Here is a 14,308-nt window from a genome sequence, read left to right on the forward strand (position 1 = left end):
TCTAGCTACTTTACATTAAGATTTGGCTGGGAAGCCGTGTATGGTTTCTAGGTAATAGCAGTTAAGTTTTCAGACCTTGCGCACAGCGCCAGGCAAAGTACAGTTACAGATCCAAATACAGATGGCCAGACAACTCGACTGCAATCAACCTGTGTTCTTTCCCATATATGGCCCAGTGCAGGTGTTGGGGGCTGCTCCCTCTGCCTCACCCCACTCCACCCCTTGTCAGGATTATCCAGGGGCCACTATGGCCTCTGACCCATCCTCCCCACCTTGAAGTCTAGGCTGAGTGGGGGGAAAAGCACCATGGGTTTGGGAAGATGATCTGGTCCATGCAGAGAGTGGTCTGGCCCTAGAGTGCAGGATAGGGAAATGTGGGGAGCCACACACTACCGTTGGCAAATATGGTTGCTTTTGTTACGCGATCTCAGCACGTGGCATCCAAGCCCAGGGCCAACTCCCCAGACAGCCAGCTGTCTTGCCTGGAGCAGAGGCCGCCATTTTGCTTCTGCAGCGTCTCACTGTGTCGAGAGAAGCAAGGGGGCCAAGGGGCAGAGATGACAATATTCTTTATGCTTTCACATGTCGGGTAGATCGTCTGGCATCAGCTCCTCTTGGCAGGCAAGGTGCTTCTCGCCAGCAGCCAAGGCTCCAATCCAGGCTCCCAGGCCTGCTGAGGACCTCAAGTCACAACAGAAAACAATGCCCAAGACCCCTGAGCTGTCGTACAGAACACCAAGACAGGGAGCTGGCTGGGCCCATTGCAGCCATGGCTGGAGCAGGAGTGAGGTAACAAGGCTGGGCAGAGAGGTGGGGAGGGAGCTCTCTACACCTTGTGCAAATCCCTGCTCCACATCAGGGAAGCAGGGGCGTTAAAAAGACGGCCTTCCAGAAAATCGCTCCACTCGGACCCAAAACGCATCTTCTGGAAGAAAACATAGAGGTGGAGGGAGTGGGGATAGCCTGCTGGAGGCTAGGGGACGAGGGTCAAGGATGTCAAGTGGTGGATGGGATGATTGTCCCACAGCCTAGAGACAAAGGGTGGGGGAGGAGAGAGTTAGGAAGCCAGGTTCTCAAGTTTCCGACTGGAGTAGGGAGGTGGGGTCCGGGGGTGTGGGGAGGGAGACCACAGCCCTGCCACCTGGGGGTCCTAGAGAGGAAGGGCTGGCTTTGGCTGCCCTGCAGAGCTAAAGCAACAGCACAGTATGGCACAGAAAGCATCCTTCTGGGACCACAAATAGTCTAGAAAGAGTCTTCCCCTAGTCCTTTCTGCAAGATTTCACCCTAGAAATGCTGTCCACAAATGATTTAGACATGGTTCGAGCATGGATCAGGGAGAGGGACACAGAGGGAAGCCATTTCTAGCAAAGCATTCCTCTTTGAGGTTTCTTGATCCCCCTCCCCCTTCCTAAAATCCCAGATTCTTAGGGTCAGTGCTCTAAAGCAACCCAAGGATTTTAGCCAAAGGTTCACAATTAATCTAAAACCCAACAAGGTTTGGATTGAGCCAAAAGAGAAGTGCTAGGGCCAGGAATGGCTTCTCTCCAGTGTTTCTTCTAGCAAGGAGGAGGAAGGATGGACAGATGAAAGGCTTTATAGCCTAGAGACGAAAGATGAGCTCAATCCAAGATGGTGCCATTCTTGCCATTATCCTCCTCCCAACTTAGAGAAAGTCCCTTCCCAAACAAAGACTAAGCCAACAAAGGAAGAACCACCCTCCTAGGTTAATACTGGGAAGTACGACAAACTTTATCTCCCCTTCCCTACCTCACTAGGCCTCCCTAGTCCTGCCAGCCCATAAAGAAGAAAGTTAACTACCCTGGATTTCTTGGGAACCCTGATGCTGTCCTACTACCCCTCTAAACACCAGGGAAGCTCTAGCCCAGACGCTTGTTCTCTTCTGGCAGAGCACCTTCCACGTTTGAGAAAGCCCTGCCTTGCCAGTCTCTGACCCAGCCTCCAAGACAATGCTCAGCTAGAACCTATCTTCGAGACAGTCTAGCCTACCCCCCTTCCTGTTACAAACGAGGATACTGATGTTCAGAAAGGGGAAGGGACTTGTCTAAGAGCAGAGCCAGGCCTCGGGCCCAGGTCTCCTGACTCAGCCCAGTGCCCTTACAGACAGCTTCAGGTTGCCGGTCTTGTTGCCCCTGTGCCAGGGAGGTGGACAGGGGACGGACGAGTTGTAGACACGAGTGGATTCTCCAAGGCCAATCTTAATCCCTTCAAGTACACTGCAGTTGGAAGTATAGACCCAGTAGTTGTTTGCCACCTGGTTAGAAACTTTGCAAAATCTTTGAGCGCAAGCTCTCAATTGTTACAACAGGAATCCTCACATAAAGACTCCTATGTGACCAGAGTTCTTATATGAACAAAAACAAAGCACTGGCTGGAAGAAGTAACAGAAAGGGTGGTAGTTTGGATGCTCCCAGGTAGACAGCTACAAGCAAAGCTGCTGGATTTGAGTTGCAATGTTATGTATCAGTTTCACTCCCAGACTTATCTGCAAGGGCAAGATGAATCCCTTTTCTTCGACAGGCTATTGAATAAGGGGGGGGGGAGCTTTTGTTTGGGAGTCAACAGAGGTGCTGAGCTTTCTCCTGGTTTGAAGGTTTAAAACGTTATTATATCAGAGAGGGCCCACCAGAGAGATCATGATTCCTAGGAAAGAGGCAGGTGGAGGGACGTTCCCTGTGTGTAGACCCTGTCTCCCGGGCTCACACCCCCAGCAATCATGATGATTCCTTGGACATACTAAATGCGTCCCTCCCTGTTACCTACTCCTCCCTGGAATGGCCGAAGAGGTAAAGCAAAAGCTGAGCAACTCTGCGTAGCCAGGCCCACTTGTATTGCTTTACTGCCGGCAGAGAACCCTTTGTAAGTCACCCCAAAGGTCCCACCATGGGACCTTCAACAATTGAATGGATTTAGATAAATAATTGTACATGGATTAAGTTAGAGAATTTATCATTTTTGCTTTCAAAAGTTTCTGACACTAATTTTGGCTTCTGGCCACTGCACCAGGAAAATTTCTAGCAGTCTGCACTATTCCTCCTTTGGCCCAGGGCCCACGAGCCCTGACCCTCACCAGGGGGTCTCCCATTCAGAGCCCCGGACAAGAATGAGTGGTGACCCACTGACCCGTGGGCCTATGCACCCTTCCCAAGGATTATGTTCAACTCCATCCCTCACATCTCCTTTTCTAGAGGAGGGATATCAATTCTAGCTGATTCTGTGGAGCCTTCTCAGCCTACTCCCCTGGGGCATGTATTCCTGCTCTTAGGGCAATAAGGCCATATTCTCAGACTAAAAAGTCAAAAACTTGTCTTTGATTATAAAAGTGGGATGTTCCGGCCGTTCCAAGAGAAGAACACAACTTGCCCTTCTTCTGGGCCACATCAGTGAGAAGCCCTGCGTTTCTTCTGTCCCTCGCATCAAGAGGCCCACTAGAATAACGAGCAATCTAAAAGAACTTTCCTTGCCAAACTGGTACGATCCTTTCCTGACTGAGCACTGTGAGCTCTGCCTGGGGCTGGCAGGATCCCTCTGGTCATTATATGTTAGAATAGCAGTTAGTGAATAAAAAATGGTAATCGTGGCTACAAGGGCCCGACGAGATCAGATAGAGGTCAGATAAGTGCACGAATCCTAGTGAACCAACTCCAAAATGGATCTGGATGACTCACTTTTTCCTCCTTAGTGCTCTCCTACCTCCCTGGGGCCAGAGACCAGAGAAGGCTTTGCCCCCTTTACCAGAATTCTCCTAAGTCTTAGAAACAGGATTTGGAATGGCCTCCAAAGGGCAGAGACTCAATCAGGCCTTTTCCTTCACAAATGCACGCATGTTTCCCAAATGTATTCCTTCCAAAAGCCTAGGTCTCCTTCCTTGTGCAGAAGGTCTCCAGTGTCTCCCTTGACTAAAGTTGGCTCTTCTCTTAGAATAAACGATGCTGGCAGCCAAGTGAGCACTCACCAAGTTGCTCACTACTTACACAGCGTTCCGTGTGAACCCACGATATGTACAATGTGAGGGCACTCGCTCTCCCAAACCCCGGACGTCCCTAGGGCACCCTGGATCGTCCCAGAAATCAAATGGACAGCTCAAAATGAGGGAATTAGAGCCACAGGCCCGCCTTGCTTATAACCACTTAAAAAGGGGTTTAACAAGATCAAAAATGCTCCATCCTGGCTAATAAACAATGTGTGCTCTTAGGGCACAGAGAAAAAATAGGGCTTTAGGCACTAAAAAGTGACACTTCACCCAGATCCAGCCTGGGAGAAGACCAGAGAGAAGGGGGGTGGGAAGGTCAGAAATTCCCAGCCCTTATTGGGTCCACACCCTACACGGGTTAGGGGAAGGTGCAGGGGTGATGGAGGAGAACACCGTTAGGTACACAAGTCCCCAGGGGAGCCTTCAGCTACAAAGCCCAATCACGCAGGCACAGCCTTCCCAGCCCTCCAACCCCCCAACTGGGTTGGGGGCGTGGCCACAGGTGGCAGACTTTTGATTGGGCTCCGGCCCTGGATGCTTCCTGTTGACAAGAGAGCACCTGGGGGGGGGGGCGGGAGATTCTCTTTTATTTTGGAGACAAATCAAAAGAGGATTGGGGAATGAAGCACCTTAAGCAATGCCCCCTTGAGACTTCGAGACCCCAGGGTCTTCACAGGCATAACTTTGGCTCAACAACATTTCCCTTCTCAGAGCCAAGGACGGCCAGTGAGGGAAAGGGTTGGGGGTGGGGGAAGGGATGGGGAGGAGGAGGATCAGGGGAGGTCGGTGCTGAGAGGTGGTCCCTGCCCTCCTCGGCCCCTCGGCCCGGCCAGCACAGGAGGCCGTCCGGCTCCTTCTCCCTGGTACATAGGCATTATCTCTTTTTAAAATCTGTATATAATATATATATATTTATATTCTGTATATATATATATTTATATATATATATTTATATGGTCTATGTACACGTATTGCACAGGCCTCTTGCAGCCACCCCTGCTCCTGCCTGGTCAGTGATAGCGGTTCCTCTTCTCTTCACTTCCTGATGTGTAGTCGCGGGACCTGATGCCGTTCTGAAGATTGATGAGAGAGTCCTTCATCTGGAAGACAGGGAACCCCACCCAGCTACGGGTTTGCACCCCCAGTGGGCTTCTTTGTCCAGCAGCACCCACCACGCCCACCTAGGGCAAGTCCCCTATCATGCCAGCAAGTTCAAGGGAGCCGGGCTCCTAGGACAAGGTAGGACATCATCTCAGGCAGAAAGGGGACAGCCAGTCTAGCACTGGGAACCCCTAGGGTGAGGTTCACTGTGTCTCAGTGATTTGTAGTCCTTCTGTTGCTGAATGAAAAATTCTCTCAGGGTTAGGGCATGTGGGTGGCTCAGTCAGTTAAGCATCCTACTAGTTGGTTTCAGCTCAGGTCATGATCTCAGGGTTTGTGGGTTCAAGCCCTTTCCGTACTGACAGTGTGGAGCCTGCTTGGGATTCTCTTTCTCCCTCTCTGCCCCTCCCCTGCTCGCTTTGTCGCTCTCTCTCAAAAAATAAAAAAAAAAAAAAAGAATTCCCTCAAGGTGCCTGGGTGGCTCAGTGGGTTAAGTATCCGACTTTGGCTCAGGTTGTGATCTCACAGTTCGTGAGTTCGAGCCCCGCGGGCTCTTGTGCTGACAGCTTGGAGCCTGCAGCCTGCTTCAGATTCTGGGTCTCCTTCTCTCTCTATTCTTCACGCTCTGTCTCTCTCTCTCCTCTCTCAAAAATAAACATTAAAAAAATTTAAAAAAAATTCCCTCAAAGCATTCAATTGCTATAAGGAACCACACTAGGCGGTCTTCTACTCATTGGATTTGGTTTCCCCATTGACCCTAACACTCGGTATTTCTACCTTTGTACGTTTTGCCACGTTGTTCCCCCCGCCTAGGACTCGTCTCTCTTGCCCATTCCAGTCTCACCCATTGTAAGACCCAGAACAAATCCAAACTTTCTCTGGCGCATAATCCTCTTTCTTATTCCTGGCCACCTGGAAAGCACTCACTAGGACTCTGCAGTGGACTCCTCTGTAATTGCTTTGTTTCATGTGTGTCTGGACAGCATATACACCCCGCATGTCAAGCAGAGAATGGACAGCTGAGTAGGCTTCTAGTTGTACCCATATCACGGAATTAACCTTGACTGAATTTCTTCCTCTTAACCTCCTTTAAGAAACAGGCACACTAATATGGTTAGGTCAGCGGCAGAACCCAACTGGCTTGTCCTACCACGACACATTTCAATACGGCCCCTGAATAAGCCGCTCTATGACAACACAATGCAATTAACATTTCGTGGCACACGGTCATGGATTTTCAGATCCTCTGATCTCTGCCTAATCTACAGCTTTCTTCTCTCCGGGTCTTCTGTACCCCCCTCTGCTCCTCGGGGATAGGGGGTTTGTTATTAATTCTTTTACAAGCTACTCTTAAAGGGAATGAAACAAAACACCTATCCTGTTTTCCTCACCCCCGTCTTTCCTTCTCCCGGGCATATCTTTAATTCTATCAACCCTTCTTGATAGGACAGGTCTTTTGAAACGCCTGCTATGCTGTTTACCCTTAAAAAAAAAAAAAAAAAAATCCATGGCTTTAAAGCTAAACATGATATCCTGAAACACCTTCAACTGGATCCTGACGGCTGCATTAAAACTCTCTCTCCTTAATTTAGAGCAAAGACCACACCATGAAGGGGAAATAAGATTTACTATTAAGGAGTGTCTCCCATGGACCATCAAATCCCGACAGCAATTTCATGAAGTTACAATTATAATCATTTTATAAATGAAGAAACTGTAAGTCAGTAACGTTATGTCCCTTGCTCAAGGTCTAGTTGGTGGCAAGGTCGGGATTCCACCTCAAGTCTGGCTGGTCACCAAACATAAGGAACGCCTCAGGAACAGAAATTTTAATGGGAACAAGACAAAGCCTTAGTCTCTTATCTTCTTAACTGTCTTTAGAGCAAAGGTAGCTTCTTGCTGTCTTGGCAACTACATGGCAGTTTTGTATAAGATGTTAACTTCTTCTGGGGGAAGTCAGACGCTCCCGCCCTTGATAAAACTAAACTTATTATTGGTTTTGCCCCAGGATTTTCTGAAACAGATGCATCTAGTTTTTGGAAGGAATACAGGCACCTGTACTAGAAGATGTTATGGAAAGATGACTTAGTTCAACAACCATTTTCCCAGACTAGCAGCGCAGCCTCGGGGGAAGAATGACGTATTAGGGGTTGTGTGTTGGCTATGTGGTGTTCAGGGCGGGGGAGGGGGGATGGCATACATCAAAAGGAACTAGAAAATTAGGCCCTCTGGGAAGACAAATCTTTGTGAAATGGAGGTTCTCTCTTCAAATGCCTGTCAGATGGCTGTGAGTTGCCAAAAAAGAAAAAAGATTGGTCCTTCCGTGCAACCTACAACTTTCCCGCAAACTTCATTGTTATTATTTGGGGGAGTGCACCTGTGTTTCCAACAGCCCATTCCAGGATGGCTTTAAAATCAGAACATCGGATGGCCCAGGGTAAGAATGAAATGGGAGAGTGAGGTCCGGTGGGTGGGGATGGGGATGGTGATCTTTCCCAGAGCGCAGGGAAGGAGCTCCATCTCTGGAAGACGGGGGCAAGGAGAGAAGGTGGGGACATCTCACCTGGTCAAGAAGCATCACTGAGGATTTGATGATCTCCCTCCATTTTTGGAGCTCAGTATCGTGGTACTTTTGTTGGGACTCCAAGAGCTGGGCCCATTCTGTCTGAGACTGGGGTAACCTGTGGGGTAGAAGAAGGGGTACCCTGGCAGCTGGAGTTATGCTCAGTGGACTCTCCTGTGCTCCCAGACCCCTAGAGGACAGAGAGTCACATCAGACTGCTTTGTCCTCTGCTCAATGCCCCCCGGTTCCCCTGTGCCCCCGATCTGAAGCAGACTAAAGCTACGCGGACAGTTTTCATAGCTTGCCAACGGATGCATCCCCAAGGGTTACCCACTGGCCAAGGGCAGCAGGGCAGTCCCAAGGAGACTGGGCGGCAGGAGCTGGGGCATGGTACCAGGTGGGGTGAACGTGGTGGCAAAGGGAAGAGGCGAGGATTACCTTTCTTGGAGCCTCAGACCCTGCCAGGCAGTGAGGGTCTGGGTGGTGTATTCCAACATCCAGAGTTTATAGAAGAGCATCATGTTAAGGATGACCAGCAGCACCAGACTAGGGAAGAGACGAGGGGGGAGGGGGAAGCAACGGCCATGAGACGTCATCGAGAATGCATGCTCCCTCTAAAAGCCAGGGATGTCCCCCACCCCAGAGGCAGCTGCTGTCCTTAACCACTGGTCACCTGAAGCATTGCAGTGAGTGAGGTGGAAGGATGCAGCAAGGGAGAGGAAGGGGGGTGAAGAGAGAGAGAGAGAGAGAGAGATAGAGAGAGACTCTCATCTGGAGGGGCCGGGACACAGCAGGAGAGCCATGGGGAGGTATGTGGGTGAAGGCATTGGGAAAGAGAGACACGCAAGAGCCACCCAGAGTCTGGGCGCCTGGGGGAAGAGGTAAGATGGAGAGGAAAAGAGATGAAGGGTAAAGGAAGCGATCAGAGAGCCAGTACCTGAAACAGATCCTAATGGGAGCAAGGAGGAAAAACAGGGAGGAGGCAGAGGTTAGAACAGACCAGTGCAGGGGGAGAGCGGGGAGAGCTGCACTGTAACCAAGCCAGAGAGCAACTGAGAGGCTGGGGGAAGGAAACACCGGAAGCAAGCATCCCTGGATGAGGAGACCCAGCAAGCAAGGAGCCAGAGAGAGCAGCTGCAAACAGATCTTCGGTGACAAATCGAGGCAAGTCCTCCCACCCACCCAACTTGAGGCACAACAGAAGGTCAAACTGTGGAGCATCTGCCTGATCCACGTCACAGGTGTTAGCGGGATGCCTTAAAAAGGGCAGTCTCCTCCTGGTACCTGCCCAGTCCCAGCTGGGGTCACGAGGCTCCCCGGTCTGGGCCGGAACTGGTCAGAGACAGGGAGGTGGTAAGGAGGATCCGGGGGGACAGAGAGCCACCGAGAGAATGGGGACATTCTCTCCTTCCCTCGGTGTCATTGGCTGCCATCAAGATCATCTTAGGACACAAGTCACGGAATAGAGGGATGAAGACCTGGGTAGCAAGGGGACCGAGAGACGCACGGAACTGGGAACGATCCCGGCTTGCCGCTTCAAGGTTCTTAACTTCTGATGAAGTTCCCTAGCTTCTCCGAACCCCCTTCCTCAACAGGGACGGTGCCTACTGTGCTAGAGCTGTGACACGCATGGGTCGAAGTGGACATAAAGCACCCAGCACCCAGGAAGCCCTCGACGAAGGGCGGTTTTATCGTTAGAGGAGGTACAGGCCCGGATCAGGATACACACAGGAAAAGGGAAGATGGCACCCCGGGAAGACAGAGTGAAAGACGGAAAAGGACCAACAAAGAAAGTCCGACACTATGCCTTTGACCTTTCGAAGTGTGTGTGTGTGTGTGTGTGTGTGTGTGTGTGCACGTGAGTGAGAGAGAGAGAGAGACAGAGAGAGAGAGAGAGAGAGAGATACTGTGTTGTTCTCTGCATGCAAGGTAGTATTCCTGGAGCTGGCAGCTGCAAATGCCTGACCCTACCGGGCCGTGTTCTCAGGGCTCTGTGAGTTCTCCAGAAGAATCTCTAAATACTGCGTTGACTTTCAGTGGATACGGTCTTTAATTTTATCAGCACACGCCAGAGGAGATCGGAATGGCCGCCTCTTCGGCATGTGCCGCACACAATCTCAGCTCCTGCATTTGGGTCTGTGTTTATTATAATCCTGCCTGTGCTCAGTGAAGGTCCAGGGACACCCCTGCATGCTGAGGGAGGGTCCTGCGGTGGTCTAAACAGAGAAAAGAGGAGGGAGAGCCGAGCTGCCTCGAGGCAGAGCCGAGCTGCCTCGAGGCAGGCGGACGGCGGTGCGGGCCTGCCAGACGCAGGGCGGTCTGTGCCACACAGGTCCATTCCACACGCACACGGTCAGCAGATCCCTCGCCTGAGCGCCCTGGTGTTGAAAGGCGAGGTCTGATTATCCCAAACTAATAAAGCCCCAGAGTTAGTTAATGCCATGCTATACCACTGACTCAGGAGAGCAGGCCTACTTAAATAAGTACTTAATTAAGAGCAGGCCTGCTTAAATAAGTCAACATGCAGAAAAAGCTCAGGGAACTTACCTGAGGTTAAAGTTTTCTATCTCCCAAACCCAACCAGGAGAGACTTTACAGAACAGTACGAATCACATCAGATGGATGCTGCTAAATGCGAATTTTACTGGTCTTACAGCTGTCTTTGCATTTGACTTTTTCTAGGATTTATTTATTTATTTTGAGAGAGAGAGAGAGAGAGAGACAGAGAGAGACAGAGAGAGAACATGAACAAGCAGGGAGGGACAGAGACAGATGGAGAGAGAATCCCAAGCAGGTTCCGCATTGTCAGTGCAGAGCCTGACATGGGGCTTGAACTCATAAACCATGAGACCATGTCCTGAGCCGAAACCAACAGACGGCTGCGTAACTGATCTGAGCCACCCGGACACATCCCTGCATTTGATTTTGTGAAAATAACTTGGCTTCTGAGGCCACTCACAGAAGAATTTTCCATCTACTTTTGTTACATACTCAGTTAAGGTTAGCAGAGAGCCTGCCTCACGTTCCTCACAGGGGCCTTGTCTGCAGCCCTGCTCTTTCTCGCCCCCACCCACCCCGCTGTCCTCGGAGGATGGTCTCATCCGCACCCACGGCTTTCATGCTACTGTTGACTAAACCAGCATCCGCGACCCATGCTTCTCTGCCTCGCTCCAGGTCCGCATCAGCAAGTACCTGTCACCTCCACCTGGATATAACCTTCGGCAGCTCAAGACACACGCGGAATGGAGCAGCTTCTCTGACCACCCTGTGCCCGTTCTGTTAATGACACAACCATCTACGGGTGCTCGCTGCGGTCATTTCTCTTCTTCGGCTACCCAACCGCGTGGCTAACGGGTCTTCCCCCTGCAGGACCTGTCAGCCCCAATGGCTCGCCTGCCGGACAGTCACGCTCGCCTACGTCACTGCCACTTACTCTGACTGGCCTGCCCGCCTCCAGCCCTTCCTTCTCTAGGCTTCCGCGCATGGCTGTCACAGTGACTTTTTTAACTAATGCAAAAGTGGGGCATCTGGGTGGCTCAGTCGGTTAGCGTCTGACTCTCGATTCTAGCTCAGGTCATGATCTCATGGTTGTGGGACTGATCCCCACGTCGGGCTCTGCACTGACAGTGCGGTGGCTGCTTGGGATTCTCTCTCTTGCTCTCTCTGCCCCTCCCCTGCTTGTTCTCTCTCTCTTTCTCTAAAATAAATAAATAAACATTTTGGGGGGGGGGGGAAAAAAAGGCAAAACAAACCATGTCACTCCAGGGCCTCCTTCAGTGCTCCCTCATGGCTGGGCTGTGCCCCTGCTTCTGCCTCTCTGAAAACACTTTAGTGGGGGTTGAAGGAGGGAGGAGGGGGTGTCACAAAAGGAAGATCTGGAGGCAGGCTAGTGCCTGGTGCACGACTGTCAGGGCCTGCGTCTAGGCAGCCCCCACGCCCCTCACCAGCTGTGCCCCCATAAGCTCACGGCACAGCCCAACCCCCAGGAAAGGCGGGGGTAGAGGCACCAGGTGAACAGAGTGTGAGCGGTCAGCACTCGGCTGTCTCAGGCACCCCATGCTCACAGGGATGCAGGGGCGTCCGGGGCGGGCTGCGGGCTTACTAAACTGCAGACAGCTGTGCTCTCCCCACCCTACACCCGCATTCTTTCCATGCCCTCTCTCCCTGCCCGGCATCCTTCTGTGAATGGCACTGAGCCTACCGTTTTATAACATTATGGCACTATTATAAATTATTTACATGAATATAAGCATATGCCTTTCTGGACTGTAGTCATTGATTTTGTCTGGCTCTCCCACCAAAGTGGGGGCCTAGGAGTGCATGGTCCTTGCACCTGGCACACAGCAGAGCCACAGAACATCCCTCCCAAATGAACGAATGGGCTCCGAAGATGCTGTGTAGCATCTCTATGTTAGCATTTTCCCAACGGTGTGGCAATTCTGAATTTGCTGCCTGTCCTATCCCCTTGAAACTGAGTTCCTAAGGGCATGGATGCAGAGAATCCCCTTCTCAATCCCGAAGGCCTAGCTTACAGCAAATGCTAAATAAAACAGAGAAAAAGAACCAAAGAGGCAAGGAATGACGGACAGAGCGACTGATCTGAAGGAAGAAGCCTAGAGGACAAAGAAGAAGCAGGGCTGTGGTGTGGGGGTGCTCATACGCCTGAGGGGCCAGCAGGCAGGGAGGGCAGGTTGGGGAAGAGCCTGGAATCCCTTACACACAGCTGATAACCAGCAGCAGCTTGGACACACTCTGCAGGTGGAAGCCGTTAGGGGTGTCCTCGGGGACATGCCGTGTCTGCGTGGAACCTGTGGGGGAGAGTAAAGACGCTGTCACCATTGTGGCGCTCAGGTCCGCTGGCTGCTCTGACGGCGGTCACGCACAGAGCCTCAGGGGATGAAGGACAACCGTCCGTGGCGCTGTCATGATGACAGGATAGATACACCCGGCCTCCACAAAAGTACAAGGGAAACTCCTCGAGGGCAAGGTCTGGGGTGGGCCCAGCAACGTGGACATTAAAGTCACCAAACGCACGGGAAACTCAACAGCCTTATGTAACTGGGACACGCAGGGGCGGGACAAAGTGCCCACAGCTTAGCCATGGCTCAGGCAACAGCCCGCGGCGAGGACTAGAGACCGCTCTCCGCCCTCGCTTTATTTATAACCCGCTACGAGATGCTGAGCAAGTCTCAATGCCGGAGACTCAGTTTATTCAAACGCCGTGCTGGTCAGAAATCCTACGTATAAAACACCTAAGGCGGGGTGCTCTGGTTGAGACTGAGGGGAGGGACGTGGAAGGCTGGCTCTTTCCTCCTCTCCTGTCCCCATCCTGAGGAACGCCTACGGCTGTGCAAAGCATAGCCTAAAAACTGCCGGATTAGCCGTCTCTAAGGCTTCTTATGGCTGCATGTCGCCATGACTGAGAAGACATGAGGCTGTGCACGCTGGATGCAAGGGGGAGACAGGTCAAGGGAGTCCACTGTCCGGTAGGGCAGGTCCTCAGTGGGCCTGTGGGGGCCAGGGAAGGGGGGCTGCCTTGGGCTCTCTGACATTCAGGTTATGAGGTCATCTCTGGCGTCTGCACTGGGGCTTGTCCCTGGTGCATTTGCCCCAGGTTTGGAAGTTGCACATTTGAGTCTATCCACAGGGACACGGAGTTCAGGTCACGTCTATTCAGCAGACCCCACACGTGGGTTCAGCAGGGACTGAGGACATTAAAGGGCAAAGGGAAATAGGTAGAGGATCCGGAGGCTGAAATTTAAGGAGTCGTGTGCAAATCATACACAATCTATACCCGAGGATGCAAAATGAGCGTGTGCACGCATACGCCTCGGCCTGGGCACACGGCTCTGGGTCAAAGCCCTGAGCCATGCCCCCACTCCCACCTGGCACGCACCTGCCACGTGTTTGATCCTGTGGCCCACATCTTCATCAGTGGGTGTGGTGACGGGGCTCATCACCTCTTCCAGGTGAGGCACCCGCAGGTGAGCATGGGGGCGCTTCCTCCTCCGTACCGTTGGGGGCTTGCTGGCCTTCTCTTTGGGAGACTGTCTGTGCATCTCAGCCAGGTAGGTGCTCTCCGTTTTGGTCAGCTCGCTCTCTGTCACAGACGAAAGGCCATCTGCCTATACCTCCAGCTCGACACACTGGCCTCCAGAAACAGCTGTCTGCTCCTAGCTGAGACAGCCATCTTCCCGTACTGTACTCTGGGACACTGAATGCGAGGGCGGGGGTCCCTCAGGGATGGCCACGGGCCTCAGGAAGCTGGGATTCAGCCCCACCCCAACCCCTCTTCAGGGTTGCTCAACATTTTGTAGATCTAGGTCCCCAGGATCTGCACCCTCATGCGCACAGCTTGGGGCATACCCCATTTCCTAATGGAAGCATTCACAGGCTTTTATTTCCTCTCCATAACTGAATTACCACCGGTGTGATCAGATGGGAAAGTCACAGATCCCGTAAAAGTTACAGGCAGAACCTCTTGGAAAATGCACACGTTCCCATACATGCCCAATTCTGTATCCATTTCTGGGGCGGACTTAGGGACCCCATGATACTCCTTCCCCATCTCGGTCTGCCCCCCCTCCACTCTCCATGTCTCCTGGTCCCCTGGATGGTGGCGGCCGGATGCAGTTCAAGCAGCACCGATGGCT

At 52.0% G+C, this 14,308-nt stretch overlaps 1 protein-coding gene across 2 annotated transcripts in view; it reads right to left on the minus strand.

Moving 5' to 3' along the window:
- Positions 1-459: 459 nt before the first annotated feature.
- GRAMD1B (GRAM domain containing 1B) overlaps positions 460-14,308 on the minus strand; it is a 170,664-nt gene continuing 156,815 nt past the window's right edge. For both annotated transcript variants that reach the window (XM_049611497.1, XM_049611506.1), the window contains 5 exons: positions 13,552-13,755; positions 12,373-12,463; positions 8,094-8,201; positions 7,656-7,773; positions 460-5,091 (listed from right to left, as the gene is read on the minus strand). In XM_049611497.1, the coding sequence (XP_049467454.1) occupies positions 5,002-5,091; positions 7,656-7,773; positions 8,094-8,201; positions 12,373-12,463; positions 13,552-13,755 (611 nt within the window). In that variant the 3' untranslated portion in view covers positions 460-5,001. The remainder of the gene's footprint in view (positions 5,092-7,655; positions 7,774-8,093; positions 8,202-12,372; positions 12,464-13,551; positions 13,756-14,308) is intronic.

Source organism: Panthera uncia, chromosome D1 (genome assembly GCF_023721935.1).
Source record: "Panthera uncia isolate 11264 chromosome D1, Puncia_PCG_1.0, whole genome shotgun sequence".
NCBI lineage: Eukaryota > Metazoa > Chordata > Mammalia > Carnivora > Felidae > Panthera > Panthera uncia.